This window comes from Papaver somniferum, chromosome 7 (genome assembly GCF_003573695.1).
Source record: "Papaver somniferum cultivar HN1 chromosome 7, ASM357369v1, whole genome shotgun sequence".
Taxonomy (NCBI): Eukaryota; Viridiplantae; Streptophyta; class Magnoliopsida; order Ranunculales; family Papaveraceae; genus Papaver; species Papaver somniferum.
The window spans coordinates 194719738-194735650 of record NC_039364.1 but is presented as its reverse complement, the minus strand read 5'-3'; the positions used below and the strand labels follow the sequence as shown (position 1 = coordinate 194735650).

At 36.8% G+C, this 15913-nt stretch overlaps 1 protein-coding gene across 8 annotated transcripts; it reads right to left on the bottom strand.

Annotated features, from left to right (window-relative positions):
- Positions 1-1385: 1385 nt before the first annotated feature.
- LOC113299302 (general transcription factor 3C polypeptide 5-like) lies at positions 1386-15020 on the bottom strand. 8 transcript variants are annotated; one of them, XR_003334782.1, is made up of 20 exons: positions 14874-15020; positions 13661-13797; positions 12663-13014; positions 12434-12523; positions 12253-12343; positions 11867-11933; positions 11592-11634; positions 10937-11108; positions 10735-10833; positions 10035-10103; positions 9654-9783; positions 8914-9109; positions 8480-8661; positions 8295-8331; positions 7784-7965; positions 7513-7592; positions 7252-7390; positions 6197-6306; positions 5931-6065; positions 4882-5414 (listed from the first exon to the last, which is right to left on the bottom strand). XR_003334782.1 is itself a non-coding variant. In XM_026548318.1 (16 exons), exons 2-15 carry the CDS (start codon positions 13793-13795, stop codon positions 7799-7801), a joined length of 1830 nt encoding a protein of 609 aa, XP_026404103.1. In that variant the 5' UTR covers positions 13796-13797; positions 14874-15020; the 3' UTR covers positions 6483-7390; positions 7784-7798. The 8 variants fall into 8 exon arrangements, 5 of the variants coding, with proteins under 5 accessions (XP_026404105.1, XP_026404103.1, XP_026404104.1 ...); XR_003334780.1 differs by lacking the exon at positions 7513-7592 and having other exon boundaries at positions 4883-5414; XR_003334781.1 differs by lacking the exon at positions 7513-7592 and having other exon boundaries at positions 4883-5414; positions 6197-6303.
- Between the last annotated feature and the right edge of the window lie 893 nt (positions 15021-15913).

Here is a 15913-nt window from a genome sequence, read left to right as displayed (position 1 = left end):
CTCTCATTATTATAAGTAGATAGATGCAACTACAGTAGTAGTTGAAGGAGGACTGGTGAAGAGATGGATTGTTTTCTTTATTGGAGACAAGGATGTAACTGGATGAGGCATGATAGTTTGAATATCATTTGATGATGTTGCTGCTGTAAAAGATACGGAGAAACTTGGGAAACTAGTCATTTTTGGGCGATTGTTTGGCGACTGTAGTGTAAGGATATCCTGGAAATAGGGGTGCAACAGCAGGATCTGTAGGTCCATAGGGATAGAATGGATATTGGGGGACGCCATCATATGCGGGTGTGTTGATATATCCTGGATACTGGGGTACGCCTTCACCTGTATATGGATATCCTAGATATTGGGGTGCCCCTTGAACGACGGCTGTGTTAGGAGGTCCCGGTTGTTGGGGTACGGCACCTTGACTTGGGGCTGGGGGTGTGTTCGGATGTTCCACATTTTGGGGTTTGCCTTGCCTAGTGTGCGCGTTATGAGATCGCCTAAAACCACGAGCCGCAGAGCAAAAGTTGGTGTTCATGGATGAAAACGTGATGATCAAAATCAACAGAATCATATTCTTAGAAAAACTCATGGTTGTATATTTCAGAATCTACTACCAGCTCAAGAAGAGAAGTTATATATGAGTTTTTGTGTCGAATCTGTTGCTTAACATATGCCTGTTTATAGAGAAATGCATGTGTGTGCAAGAGTAAAGGTACGGTGTTCATCGGTTCTAATCATCATAAATGGAGATTTAGTTGTCATTAGATCACTCTCATATCTTTTATAACTTTCAAATTTTGTAATAAGTCCAGCACAATAGTAAATGCTTCTGTCTATTAATTTTTCCTTTTTGCAATAAAATCCAAAAGTAGTTGGTCATAAATTAACACCCAACTAGGAAAGTTGTTGAGAGAGCACAATAACAACTTCCAGTCATGAAAGTAATTTATATCTGTCTAACGCAAACCAGAACACTTTACACACAGTGAACAGACAATTTTTGAAAAATGACAGTTTAGTAAAATGGAAATCTCGGACAGCATAGATCAATGGCGTAAAAGTTTATTTTTGGCCTAAAGTATAAGAACAAGACTCATAAGGTACTGAAAATGCTCTCGGTAACTAATACAGTTACAAGCATGGATCAATTCGAGTAGAACACAGCGTGCTGTCTACCTGTTAGAGTCGATGTGGTCAATATCGGATTTCGGTGAATATCGGTCGTCGACATTTCAGTGAATACCAGTGAAATATCGGCCAATATCAGCGGTATATCGGCCAATACCGGTAATATCGGCATCTCGGTTAAACAGCGAAACCGATATTATCGGCGGTATCTCGGCCATCTCGGCCGAGATTAACTGCGCATATACATCTTTCCAGTATTTCAGTGTTCAATATATATATACATGAGAAGAAAAATCTACAACTTCAATAATCGCATACAATCAGTCATCTAACTTATGAATTTGATAATATCTGACTCATGTTTAATTTCCTGGGTGATGCTTCGTTTATGAATTTTCTCCATTCAAGCTTATCTCCTCGTTTCGCAATTACTCCCAGTGAATCAAACTCCGATGAATCATCTGTTTCTTGGAAACCAATATCAATGGATTCTAAACCTATTGCGGGTCCATCTGTTGCTTTTATTATGCCACTGTAGGAAATGAACTGAACAACTTGTTGTTTCTTCCCAACAGAAATCAGCGCAATACCATCACCAGGTCCATTCTGGAGTTCCAACCATGCTGTGTAAATAAGAAAACCTGAGCGATCCCTTGTGACAGTGAATTTGGTGTCATATACCAGTGGTAATAACCTATACATTTTCCCATTGGCTCCATTGTAAAGCGCGACACTGAGTTCGGACGCATTTGTTGATGGTCCAACCACTATTTCGACGAACTGCGCAGAAAATAAATTGGTTTAGGACTTAAAAATCATGTGCAAGAACTTCAAGTTGGCGGTGTAATTATTATGTAGCCCAACTTCTAATACAACCTTCACAAGGTTTCACACAAGCAGTAATTGACATGACAATCACTCAAAATTTACTTCTACGAAATGGTTAAATGATTCTAACACATGGATGATTAACCATCAAGTTACATATATTTGAACTTGCAAGGACTGTACACACCTCGTTATTGTCTTTCCCTTTGTTGTTGTAATGAAATTCATTTATCCATGCATCTACCGAGTGATTATCGTGATAGTGTTCAGTTCCTTGCTTCCATATAAGATTTGCGTATTCTGGGTGATCAACAAAAGGATTTCTATTGTGTTGGTAAAAACTGCATACTCGGTGGTTCCTCAGCTGCTCTTCTCTTGAAGGGGGGTCGAGTTCATTCCACTTCAACAATGTTGAAAGCAATCCCATCTCTTTCTTTTCTACATGATATACATGGCAAACCGGACAAGCAAATTTATAATCACTTTGGAGACAAAAGCTTTGCAATTTGCATAATTAATAAGAAAGATTTTTTTTTTAAAAAAAATCATGGATGGAAATTCCCTCAAGGGCAATGTCATGATCCATCTTCTACAAAGTTATAATGCAACTCACTGAAACGGAACTTTTCTTACTTACTGATACTTGGTGAATCAGAAAGGTGAAGATTGGGGCTTCCATCTGTCCAATTATATCCATAACTTACAGCCATGTACATTAGTGCCCTTGCAATGTCACCCCTAACCTGTAAAGGCACATAATAGGATATGCGTAACTAGGAATAGTAGACAAGAACGGAAAGAGATAAGGGAAGTTTTTGCTGGTCCACTTGTCATGTGGGTCAACAAAAGCCAACCCTGGAAGTGGTAAAGACTTAAACCATGAATAGGATGGAGAGTTGGTAAGTCCGCACATCGATTTCAAATATATCGGGGGTGGGTAAACACTTGCATCAGAAATGTAATAGAACAAAAACCGAACTTCCTTCATGATTACGCAGCTTTGTGATAGCAAATAGGCATTTCAATCATGGGTCATCTGACGCGTTGCGCCAATTGACTATAAATACGCAGTATAAAAGATACAGCATTCAAGATTTTATGTTACAACAAAAAACTAACCTGGAAAGGTGGCGCCCATCTGTTTTTATCCGTTTCTGTATCAGATGCAGCTTCTTTGTTTGCTGGCTTATGGCAGTCAAGTGAAGTAGGAAGGCATTCCCCATAGTACTTATTCCCCCTAGATGAATTTACTGTAGAGATTCACTCTCTCAATTATTCAATAAGTTTTCTGTCTTATTTCACACCATCTAAGAACAGAGCGATCTTACCATTTGCATCAGCTGGGCGAATGTTGTGTAAATCGCTTAACGATGGACCATATGTTAGACCGTATGAACGAGGCCACAAATGCTCCCCTGTAAAAGGTAATGAATTATGACAAACTCACAAATAACAGAAAAAGATGGGAAACTCAGCCATAGCAAGCATCGTGTATGTGGATAAGTAACTCACTGTTCCATCCTTCAGGTTTTCCTGCTAAGAGCTTTGGCACAGCTTTCAGAGAGTATATTTCGGTTCTGCATAGACATAACCCAGCTGAAGCCTTGGATTGAGAAACTTATAAATGCAACTTACAGAAGTTCAAATCAAAAGTATGAAACTCCCAATCATACTAAAATGAGATTGCAAATGAAACATTTATGCTACCAACTTCACTAATAACTGTTTTGAGTTTCCATTTGCTATGATTAGAAGTTTTAAAACAGTCTACGTACTTTCGAGTGACTACAATATGGTGACAAGATCGAAAGACAGATAATTTATCCATTTCCACATTACGGTAGGATCAAACAGTAGCAAATATATAAACATCTAGATTTTACATACACATTTGCCGAGGAATCTGGATTATCAACATCAGCCGCATCAAGAACCTTGAGAGCATCCCAAACCTGCTCTCACAAAATTTGTTCTTACCTATCCATCGAATTTACAACCAATCGACTAAGCACAAAGACCGCTACTAGTAAAACATGATTTTGCGATAGCTAGGCTCAAGGACTGAAGTAGATTACCTTTTTGTACGGCAATGCTCGATGATTAGATACAATCAAGCTCAATTTTTTCATTAGTTCTTCACCTTGTAGATTCTCAGCAGGAGAATAATAACTCGAAACATCTTCACAAGCATATTCAAATACTGAATCAGCACTAGCTTCTGCGCCAACTAAAGTGAAGCAAAACAAGAACACCAACAAACTCTGGTAAACCAATCTCCATTTGCAAATCAAACATCTTAACCACCTACAAATCCACCAATCAGAATCCACATTTACTAAGAACAGTACAACAAGAAAAATAGGGTTTTGAAAATTGAAAACTCACCCAAATCTCCTAGTGTGGTGAAATATGGTTGCAGATTCTATGTGGGTTTCGTTATCTTCGTAACATTTAGTGGAATCCATGAACAATTGAGTCGAATTTGTTTGTTTAAATGATGAATTTTGCTTGAATCGGTTGTGACTCAGGATGGCAACATTATAGGAATTTCTTCTTCTACTTTTTGGTTTGTAACTGAGAGTAGTTCTGTTTGTTAGAAATGAGTTCTTCAGCATGTTTGGGTTTGAATTTGCGGTCAACAGAGGACACTCCATTTCAGTTTCCAACTGATAGTGGGACACGTGAGAGTGATCTTAAAAGGATACTCCTCCTGCTGCGCATGAAAACGGTGGTTTAGATTCTTGATCCAATCTTATCATCGACAGTAAAGTGCCGGTTACACTTCCACTTAATTTTCTTGCTTGGCGTCCCAATTGACAGAATAAGCAGAAAAGGAAATTTGCAGCGTCATTCCTTATCTGTTGGTCCATTTGAAAGGAAGGAAATAAAGTCGCATTTGGGGGAAGATTAAAATCTAAGGATGAGATCATTCATACTATTAAGACCATTTTGATGTTATGGTGTTTAAATCGTGATGTTTTTAAAAGTTCCTACCATCTCTTTGTACACTCACCATTGAAGTTCTGATTTATATAATCTTTCACAAAAATAAAAATAAATAAATAAATAGAAGGATGACTGCGCAACATAGTGCATGCAATATAGCGCAGGTACTGAGAAGTGAGAACAGAGAACCAACTGCACAATATAATACAGGTAGTATAGCTTTTGGCCCTGCATCTAAGGGGCATGAAGCCCAACCTGGTCCTGCTTTGATAGCTCTACAGCAACTGGATTTCTCCAAAATTGGAATTGCAAATCCCCTTGTGCAATCAGTTTCCTCAAAAGACAAAATAAACCCATTCGTAGTGTGACTCATTCTCCAGCTCATGCCCCTTCTGTTTTCCAGATGATAAATTGGTTGGTCTCTCTCTTTCAGAATGTTCATAAAATCTAAATGAATATTCTTAACAGAATGCCTAGGATTGGGCTTAACGTTACTAAAGATCACTGTCTCCCTGTAATTCCAAATAGACCAGAAGATGAGGATTTATAATAAATGGGTCTGACATCTAACTCACACACCTACTTTCTACATCAACATTACGATTAATCTAAGATGTTTGGTGGGAAAAAAGAAAAGCAAACCAGACTGCTCTAGTAAAGCTACTGTTTAATGAACAAATGAATTCATTCTCAAGTTGATCAGCATTGCAAAGTCGACAACATGGGAAGATAATCTGATTATACTGGTATATTCATATTCATTTCCCTTATGGAAGAACTCTTGTCAAATCATACCACTGTCACCAGTTATCCTAAACTCTTGTCAAATCATACCAATCACATGCCTTGTGAATCTCGGCTCACTTGATATCCTAAATTCGCATCTCACTAGTCAGATATGAAACTGTGGACTATTGGGTTTGCCGGAAGAAATAGGAATGCTGTGTAATTACTAATTTGATGTTTATTGATACATCATATAATCCTGAATATGCTATTGTTCCAAAAGAAGGAAGTTGCGGGACTACCATCATTTAACCTGCGTGAATAAACTACAACTGGGAGCAGAATGGAAAGCAATAATGACTGGTCCACATATCTGGGCATAGTAGGGTGCATAGGAGGTTAGGTACCAGATATAATATGAATAAAACCAGCATAACCTACAGGATGCGAAAATTTAAATCAGTAGGAAGTAAAAAAAAATCTGTAAAAACTAAACGTAAGGCAGTGAGGACAGGAGATATTTTTCCTAAAGAGGGTTTATGATGAAGAGACATGAAACTGTCATTACCTTACTCCTCGATCATGATTATTGTGTTTGATAGATCTTCTTCCCAGCTATGGTGTTTGATTTTCAAGAATTCAGTAGTAGAACAAGCTTCTTAATCCTGGGTGCAGCTGCTGGGTATATTAGTGTTAGAGTATATTAGTGTCTCATCATAATATCTCGTTAAGAAATCACATACTCTTCACCCCAGTTAAATCTTAATCAGATACTGAAGGAGTAAACTTGACCTTCCAACTCAGAAATTATCTTGTGCTTGTGGTCAATAAGAATGAAGAAAACACGAAGTACGAGGCTCTGATCACTTATGATAGTCATAAGTTATGATACTACTGTAGAAAGAATCTACTATACCTGAAGACAAAACAAGGGGAATGGTGACATCGTCTAGAAGCCTCAAGAATTTAAATTTCCTATGAATAGATAACTATGAAAGCCTAAAGCACCTTTGTAGCTATAGGTTTATCAGTTCAAATTTTTCCGGTTTGAACTAAGGGGGAGACATCAATATCGACATCTTTTACGAGATTACCGCTTGCTATACCAAAAGACTTACTTAAGCAATCGTAAGTTTCCAACTTTCGCGAACAAGTGCAACCATCACTAATTTCTAGTAGGCCTGAATTACTAGTACTGGATGTGCCTGGGAGTGAAAACTAAGAATAAGATGCAGCCTTTTGACCAAGAATGGAGATATTCCATAAACATTGGCAAGCAAATTAAACATTCTGCACATCGTGTTTTGTTTTATATATAAAAATTCAAGCGGAGGTGATTTTTCAGCTCATGTATATTCTGCAGCTGTAATATCAAGAAGCCTAGCAAGCTAAGGTAATATGCCAGCAAACACAAAGTGAAACATCTCTAAATATAGAAGGCTTTCCTTCTACTTCCTTTAACTGACCAAACATTTGCTACAAATAATGTATCTGCAATCCATGTTCAGCAAGTGCAGTTTACTATATACCTGTCGATCCTCGATAACCTGACTTGCTTATGGAGATACACGACAACATGAGTAATCTCTCTGCTGAATAGAGTGAGCTGGTCTAGAAATTTACCTTGTTACTTCTTCTTCTCCCGTTGAGTAATAACTGCTGAAAATAACTCATTTCAAGTGAAAATGAGAACATTTGCTTTTCTGTACATCATTGTTAGTTCAAAGAGCTGTGAAGACACTCCGAGAGTCAAAACAACCATCTGTAAAACATAGGGATTGGAGTTAGAACTCATACCTAAAGAATAGAACCTAGAATTTGGAGTTGGCCTCCTGACTCTTAAGGATTAGTCAAACAGGCTTTTGGAACGACTTTAGTAGTAACCTTGCTAATTGGATCGAATAACATTGTATCGGAAGTCACAGCCTTATGAACCAAATATCCATAAATGACTGATTTTGTTCCTGCCATTAAAATCACAATAGCCTCACTATCCAACTATAATGCCTGTAAGGTAGGTGACCAATGTCCTAGTCACATACACGGAGTGTTAGAAGCTCAAATGATGGCAAGTTGACAATTTGAAACCTCACTAGCACAATTATATTGCCGTTAAAAGCCAGTCACAGACTGAAGAAAGAAAGTGGTTGATTACCAATATAAAATGATTTTAGTTGTCCCCATCAGAATAATTATCATTATCATCGCTAATATCCCCCAGTATTTGGTAATCACTGATGTCGCCATCTTGTATGTTACTGCCAGCTACGCCACTGGATGGAAATCCACCAAATAGCTCCTGCAAGTAATTCTTGGAGATATTTTCACCAATAGGATCTGTATATTATATAGGAAACTCCCTTCTTCTTTAAAACTGTAAGATTATTCTATTGGGACTTTAAGACCACAGATATAAAATGTCTAGAGTAATAATGTCACAACCAATTAGATTAAACATATTGTATACAACAATCCATATACGTATAGTCGATGTAAAAAGATCTTAGAATGTGCAAGGCTCTAGATAGTACCTACAGAAAACCAGGATTAACGCAACTTTCTTTAAAAGACAGGCATATTGACTGCAGATACGAACAAGAATTAAATCATCACTACGACACTAAATTGAAAACAAAGAAGGTATCTGAATGCATATTTGAGGATACAGGATGATTGTAAAGAGAAATCATCATCAGCACCGTCCTACAAACAGGAAAACAAAAGGTGAAGTTAAAACCCAGCAAATGGAGAATTAAGACAACGCCAAAATGGAACTTACACAGCTGACTGGGATTCGGGAAGCGAAGCCTAGAATACAGAAACAAAAAAATAATAATCAAGGTTCATTTACCAAATGAAGTGATGCATATTCCTCAAATTCCTCCTCTTCCTCTTCCTCTTCTTCGATCTCACCGTCCCCATAATTCTCCTCATCCTCATCCTCATCAGGTTCATCATTATCATTCGCAAAATTCAATTCTAGTCCAGTAACACCCGTTGGTGCATCCCTAGATGGTTCTTCAGTGCTCGAATCTACAAAGGAAAGATAATGCAAGGCTACTATTGTATAACAATCATTGGAGGTGGAAGGTTGAATACGTCAATATCATGAATCTTGATTTTTGGCAGAGTAACCAATTTATAGATGTAGAAAAATAGAAGAGGAACAGGCAAATAAGTTGACTCCAATAGTGACTTTCTTCTCAAAGATGCAAATATCACAATCATAAATACTGACAAACAAATTTTCAACAAAGATACATGAGATCAGTTTAGATGCTTAACCTCTGTTGGCATGTTGCTCTTCATCAGGTCTGGGCTCTTTTCTAAGAACATGTGCCCTCTTAGACTTCTCAAAGCGCTCGTTTGCTGATTTCCACAAGTATTCTCCACCCGGCTTAGGATATACTGATAAGAACCTCACAGCAACACGTTTTCTCAAGGTACTAATGACATGTGAAGGGAACCATCCTGTTGAGCACTACAAACCCAAAAATGTCAAGTGTGCAAAAGTAATTGTTGTTCTTACATTAATCATGTGGACTGGCTAAAAAATATAACATATTTTTCCAGTTATCATACATGAGAACATACACCCCTGTAGGCCTATCTTTTTAATTGCTAATGATTTATTTTCATTTTTTACAGATTTCAGTTGCCTTTATTATTAGTATAAAAGAAGTAAATAAGATGGCTGCATCCTGCATGTGTCACTTGATAACTGAATCTCACATTGTATTTTGGTATTAACAAGGATGTTAATAAAGCATCTAGTGAGGATTATCAGATCCAGTGACTTGTTAAACAGATGAGTAATTAGTACAGTACATAAAGTGGATGAGATGGATGAAACCTGGACAGCACTTTTCTATTAACAATATGCATGAAACTAATCAAACTACATAACATATACTGAGGAAAATTTTATTTAGAACAATAACCAAGATTACCTACAGAGTTATAAAACTGCTGACTGTTGAGTTTATCAGTAATGAGACAAGAAAGATGCTTGATAAAAAACTTACTGAGCAAGTTGTTTGTTCAAGAGGCTTCTTAATCTCTTGTTGAATGTAATCATCGTCAAGTTCGCAAAGCTGCAGTGCAGTTTGACTTTTCCAGGGGAAAGCTCGAAATGCACATAGATCCCTCCATTTCCTAAAACAAAGTACTAATAAGCTCAGGAAAGGCAGAACGGAAGACTAAATTTGCATGTTTTATCTCGTTCTTTCCTTATGGAATCATTTTATTCCCGAGAGAACATTAAACTTAATGGATATTTCATAGAACAAAAACCTTCAGAACTGTACTCTTGGATAAAATCAAACAACGATTAGCCTTTTGTTCCAAGATATAAACGGTTTGTAAAGGTAGCAAGAAACAGAATAACTGGGAAAAAAAAGACTCACTCAGTGCTTGTATTGGAATCGGCGGAATTTCGTATCGTAGGAGGCAGTCGAAAATCAATGCTCTGATATCTGTTGAAAATCAATGTCGTCAAGCATAAGCTTGCGTGCAGCGTACAAAAACATCATGCATCTCCTGTTTCATTTTGTACTTGCAAAAACTAAAACAGAATAGGCTCACATTTTTTTTTCTTGACAATAAAGTGAGTTCGAGAAACATTATTTTCAATCTGTTGTCCGAATTTGGTCTTCTCCGATTACAGTCACTCATTTAGATTTTTTATGTTTTCGCTTTCATATCAAATTAACCATAAGTTTAGCTTAGCTCTTTTTCTACTGCTAATAAACTTTTAGCTTAAATGTCTTTTAAGCAACTTTCTTGCACCAAGACTGGATATTTCCAGGCAAACAAAAAACCTTCAGTAAAGATGTACAAGCCAGTCTTCATCAGTTATTTTTAACTTTATATCTCCCTTCCCCAACAGAGTCGGAGAATAACTTTATAATGTCGAGAAACCAATCTGAAGATTGATGAACTTTCATGATTTCAAATTTGGTTTAATGGTCTAGAAAGAGCATTTACATGTGGAACCCTACAGCCACACAAGATACAGAAACATGCGGAATCGAAACACAGATTAATGTGAAAAGATTTCCGTTTGGAGAAAAAAAGTTTGGAAGATTATATAGGTAGAGCTCTTACATCCGTGACTCAGGGTCTTTCCGAGGATCATATCCCTTTCTAATCCAAAATCGACGGAAAGGTCCAGTTGAAAAGTAATATGCAGTTTTAAAAAGAAGCCTGCAAAAAGACAGAAATGTAGATGACATAAATCGCTGATTATCAAATGAAACTGATGCCAACTTTTTATCAGTGAAACAAGCAACACTTTCTAGGAATCAACCTTTTAAGCAGATGATATCCCAGCTTTAGATTGTCATCAAGCAGACGTTCAGTCAGTGAACGCCTGGGCCATATAGGACGCTCTTCGAATAGTTTAGATACAGCCATCAACCCTTCCCATTGGGTTGAACCTTGTTGAACATATTCCTCCCACTTGAACTTCTTAGGAATCTGTAGGACTTTTAAGCAAAACCAAACGCAGGAGAAAGAGGTATAGGCTACTGCTTTAACATACTTATATGAGCACTTGGACTAAATGGATGTTTTATTTCTATCTTTATGTTTTTTAATGCAACATCAGGTTTCAAGGCTATAGCACGCAGTCCCTAACCTTTCAAAGAAGAAATCCGTAGTGTGCTGTAATTCCTAAGCATACAGTACAATTTGAAGCACTAGTTCTGATATCGTATCGTATCATACTAAACCAATAGCTGCTTTTGCCTGAAGGATCAAAAAAAATGAATAATAATAAAAAAATAAAGAACCTGTGTATTAAAATCAAAAAAATCTTCTCAAAACAGAAGCAGATTCTTTATATTGTTTGTAAGACAGGTCACCGTTATTCTCGTTAAACATTTGTAAGTTGTAGCTTATTATGTTGTTGGCTTATTGCTCATTTAAGGGGAAGGTTAAACAAGATTATATCAAAAGGATATCTTCAATGTTAAAATCGATTGCAAGGCATGGCTCAATTTCCATCTGCTTAACAAGAAACCAAGAATTGTGACCAGTTAATACAATTATAATACACAGTTACAGAACATCTTTTTCTTTCTTTTTACTGATAAGTTACACAACAACTATCACAAAAAGACATAGTTAGCTATCTACAGCAGTGAAAGTATCGCTTATCCATTTAAGAGGCAAATATCAATAAGCAACATAATTATTTCAAGTCCTTTTCAGTGGCCAATTAATTCAATCAACATACCTCCCAGCGCTGTTGTACTACTGCCTCTAGTTTCTTTTTTGATGTTAACGCTGTTAAAGATTTCAACCTGCATAGAAGAACAAATCCATTAGCACAAGAAACCAATAATAAATAATAAATATTCCCAAGCAGGGAAACGCATATCCAATTATCAATGACTGAATGTCGTCTATGAACGAATATAGATTTGTTTCAGGGCTATGATGTAAAAAGGATACTACAAATGGTAATAAATAGAACCATCAACATGACCTACGGGATTCAGATGTTAATCGTCTACCAGGAATACTGCACTAACAACACAGATAAAACTCTTATATATTGCTAAGCTCTACAGAAAACTATAATACATGCGAAAAATTTAAGTCCAGAGAAAGACAGATTACGCTAAGTCCCCTGGTTCATCCTTCGGTGAGAAAAGTGGAGGTACCAGCATCATCAAACCCTCCTGATCTATGTCCATAAGACCACCCTTCTCTGCAATATGAAAAATGCCAACATATTGAACTATAATATTAGCATTTCTGAATAAAACTATAATCGGGGTTCATGGAGAATAAACTTTACCAAATTTTGGTTCTACATCTGCCCACTGCCTCTTCTTTCTTCTTGAAACTTCCGCATGAACAGCGAGAACATGTTGGTAGTCCACCATTCCTGAAGAACGTGAAATCGTGAATATATCAAACCTTGTTTGTTAATACTGAACGATTGAAAATTTGAAAATAATTAATTAGGTGAACCATAACAGGACAACAGTCACAAAAAAATAAAAATTAAGAAGAAGTCAACTAACCTTTAAAGTGATAAGCTTCGGGCACTCGAGCAACAATATCTGCAAATAGGTCTGTGTGCACTTCTAATTCATCTGATTGACTTGTATTTCCAACTGACGCAATGTTGCCAAGATCACCTTCTCGGGATATTTCCGCATTCTCGGAATTGCAAGCAACTGTCTCTAAGTTTGCTACTTTCGTTGTTGAACTTTTTGACGGGTTTTCAGAATCGATAAACGTACCAGAGGTTTTCTTTTTCGATATTTTGAGCAACAAATTACAGCATGGGCCTAGCTCCGCAAATGCAGGATGTGAGTATGGATCTTCAGGGCGGAAATGAAGCTCCAAAGAATTTGACTTCGAGCTGCGTGCCTATAACCAATTTTGAGACTACATGAGCAAATGAGGAAAGCTTAAAGAAAAGAAAGGACCATATGACGATAATCAACCACAGCAACTCTTTTAAAACGCAATATGCACCTGTACTTCTGTTCCACCACCATAATATTAATAAATAACCAAGCTAACTACAAAAATCTCCAAGTGGCAATTTCAATAAATACAGCGGAGAGTTGTTGAGGTTGAATATAACGAAGAATATATATCCTACGGGTAAAAACAGCTTGTATAAAAGAGTAACACTTACTCATAAATGCATCCAACACTCCTATACATGTATGTCATCTTAAATGTTACAGTTTTCTCATGAACCAAACCCTTCAATGAGTTCTCCTATGGGTATGAAACAGAATCCACAAAGAACTCTAAAGGTGTTCCAGACTTCTGGACATCATAACGGTTCGATATAAAAATTACAGAAGCTAGTTAGGTTGAAACTAGCAACAGGACACATTCTGCATAAGGATTCGCCTAACATACTATAGCCCAGTTGTAACAGTAAGCTTGTGTTTGAAAAACAAAAACTGAATTAGATATCAATAAATTAGAACTCGTCAAGTTCAAATTTGTAAGTAATAAAATGTTCGTCTTTTCTTTTCTTTTGAAAATCTAGTAGTACCTTCAGAATTCCTTCAGTTCCCCCGAGAGTTTCAACCGCACGAGGAATTGAAGATGGATAACCTGGATAATGCACCACAAACCCCTCGCTATCTGGTAAAATCCCAGATATAGCTCCATCTTTTATAAGTCCCATTTCTGCAACCAATCATTAGACCACATATGGTAATGAAGGTCAAATTCCAACCATAATAGTATCTTTCAACCAAATTAAAATCAAATTAAAATCAAATTCCAACCATGAAGGATTACAGATTTCAGTTTAAATGCAAATTAACTGTACTAAAACAAATATTTGGAAAGGGATTCTTTTTTTTTTTTTGGATGTTTATGATTTCCATCCACATTCCCATGATTCGAATCAATTTAGATTTAGGTCAAAATTCTAAAATAACTCAAAATTTATATTTTGGTCTTTGAGATCTTCAAGTAAACTTTCATCTTTATGGTTATTATAACAACTAGATAAAAAGTAGTATAATAAAAACATGTGTATTAATTAGGTCTTACAAGCATTCTATTGGCTCTATTTTCCTGTTAATCAAAATGGTTAGATCTTTGACCAGAGGAAATGTAGAAGCCCCAGTTGGTGATTTAAACATGACAGTGTTTAAGATTTTTGACCACTCAGTCATGGTCCTAAGCAGTATGAGTTGAGTTAATTCATTCACTTTATCATATTGTAAGTACAAATGAATTGGAAATTCGTAATGATGCCCAAAACATACAAGTCTAACAAAGAAATGCTATTGTAAATGAATGTTCTGCAGATGTGCATAGTACAAAAGCTTCATAGCTAATTCTAGACTCCCATCATGTGGGTTCTACACTATTTTGCCAAATTCCAACCCATACCAGTATTACTCCATAGTCTCTCAATGCAACTTACGCAAACTCAAGAAAAAGGAGTATCACTTGATCACTCTAATCTAGATACTCTATATCCAAATTAGAGAAGAATACTCAAATTTGTTCCAATTTTTTTGCTAAAAGTACTACATTTAAAAACCCTAACTATACACAAACCCTAAATTATGCTCTCTAACCGAAAAAAGTTCACATACCGTATTCGATCGTATCTTAATTAGGGTTCTTACCAATCAAGAATTTACAAAACAAATACTACTTTTTCTTCAGATTCAAGTACAACCAGAAAGAGAAAGTCATAGAATGGAAACTGACAGAGAGATGGGGGAGATTGAGACATAACATACCTTGGGGCAGAGGAAGAAGCACTTCACTTGAGAAAGAGAAAAATGGAGTGATGGAGCATTAGACCATTTCGAGGAATGGCAGCGAAGGCGGGTGCTAGAGACTCAAATGTCCTGCACAGCTGAAGTACTGAAGCCAGGGAATATGCAGTTGTTGGTAACGGTATCATGGTTTAGCATCTTTGTATCAGTTCGTATATGTCGAAATAACGTTGTATATCAAAACCCACTAGATGGTGAGCCCGTGCGAAAGTCCACACTAAGTCATGCAGGCTGACTGACCACACACATGATGAGATGCCCGTTACACAAAACAACATTAGCCTAATAATGGTGCACAAATTTGGACTCTACCTAGATGTCCGTTACACAAAACAACATTAGCCTAATAATGGTGCACAAATTTGGACTCTACCTTTCCGTAAACAAAAAAAACTCTTAATTTTCTATTACTTCTTTTTTCCGAAGGGAAAAGGTTTCAAACAAGAACAGAAATTTATTCAACTACCTCATTAAGATTGAGGTTTGAAGAGATACAACTTGGTGGAGAATTGGGATTCCACCTACCATTTACATTGTCATGCATTGCAAATTGACATAAAACACGAGCCAAATTATTTACAAGTTTTCGTATATGCTGCAATTTTACTTTTGTGAAGGATGAGACTTCATTACGGATATCCAGGATTACAGACCTTATACTCCATGGAATATCTCTTGATTGCCCTAAGATAGCTGTAGTTACATTCTTCGCATCGCCCTCAAAAACTACTTTGGTTAAAGACAGACTTTTAACCAACTTTACTCCCAGTCTGCAAGCGATAGATTCTGCCAATAGAGGTGGGGTAGCATCAAACGTGATGGTTTCACAACCTAAGAAGTAACCCATGTGGTCTTGAGCAATTGCACCTGCAGTCCCTTTATTTGGAACAAAATCCGCATCCATATTTATCTTCACATAGGAAATTTCAGGAGGAGTCTACTGCTGAAAGTGTGTGTCTGTTGTACCACTATATTGATCATCGGAACCATTTGTTGTGCAC

Excerpts from the sequence above, each read along its gene's own strand:
- LOC113299302 (XM_026548318.1), bottom strand. The coding sequence starts at position 13,795 with ATGGGACTTATAAAAGATGGAGCTATATCTGGGATTTTACCAGATAGC. Across the intron at positions 12,524-12,662 it reads CGAAGCTTATCACTTTAAAG|GAATGGTGGACTACCAACAT; the intron begins GTTAGTTGACTT and ends CACGTTCTTCAG. Across the intron at positions 10,104-10,734 it reads AAAGACCCTGAGTCACGGAT|ATATCAGAGCATTGATTTTC; the intron begins GTAAGAGCTCTA and ends GATTTTCAACAG.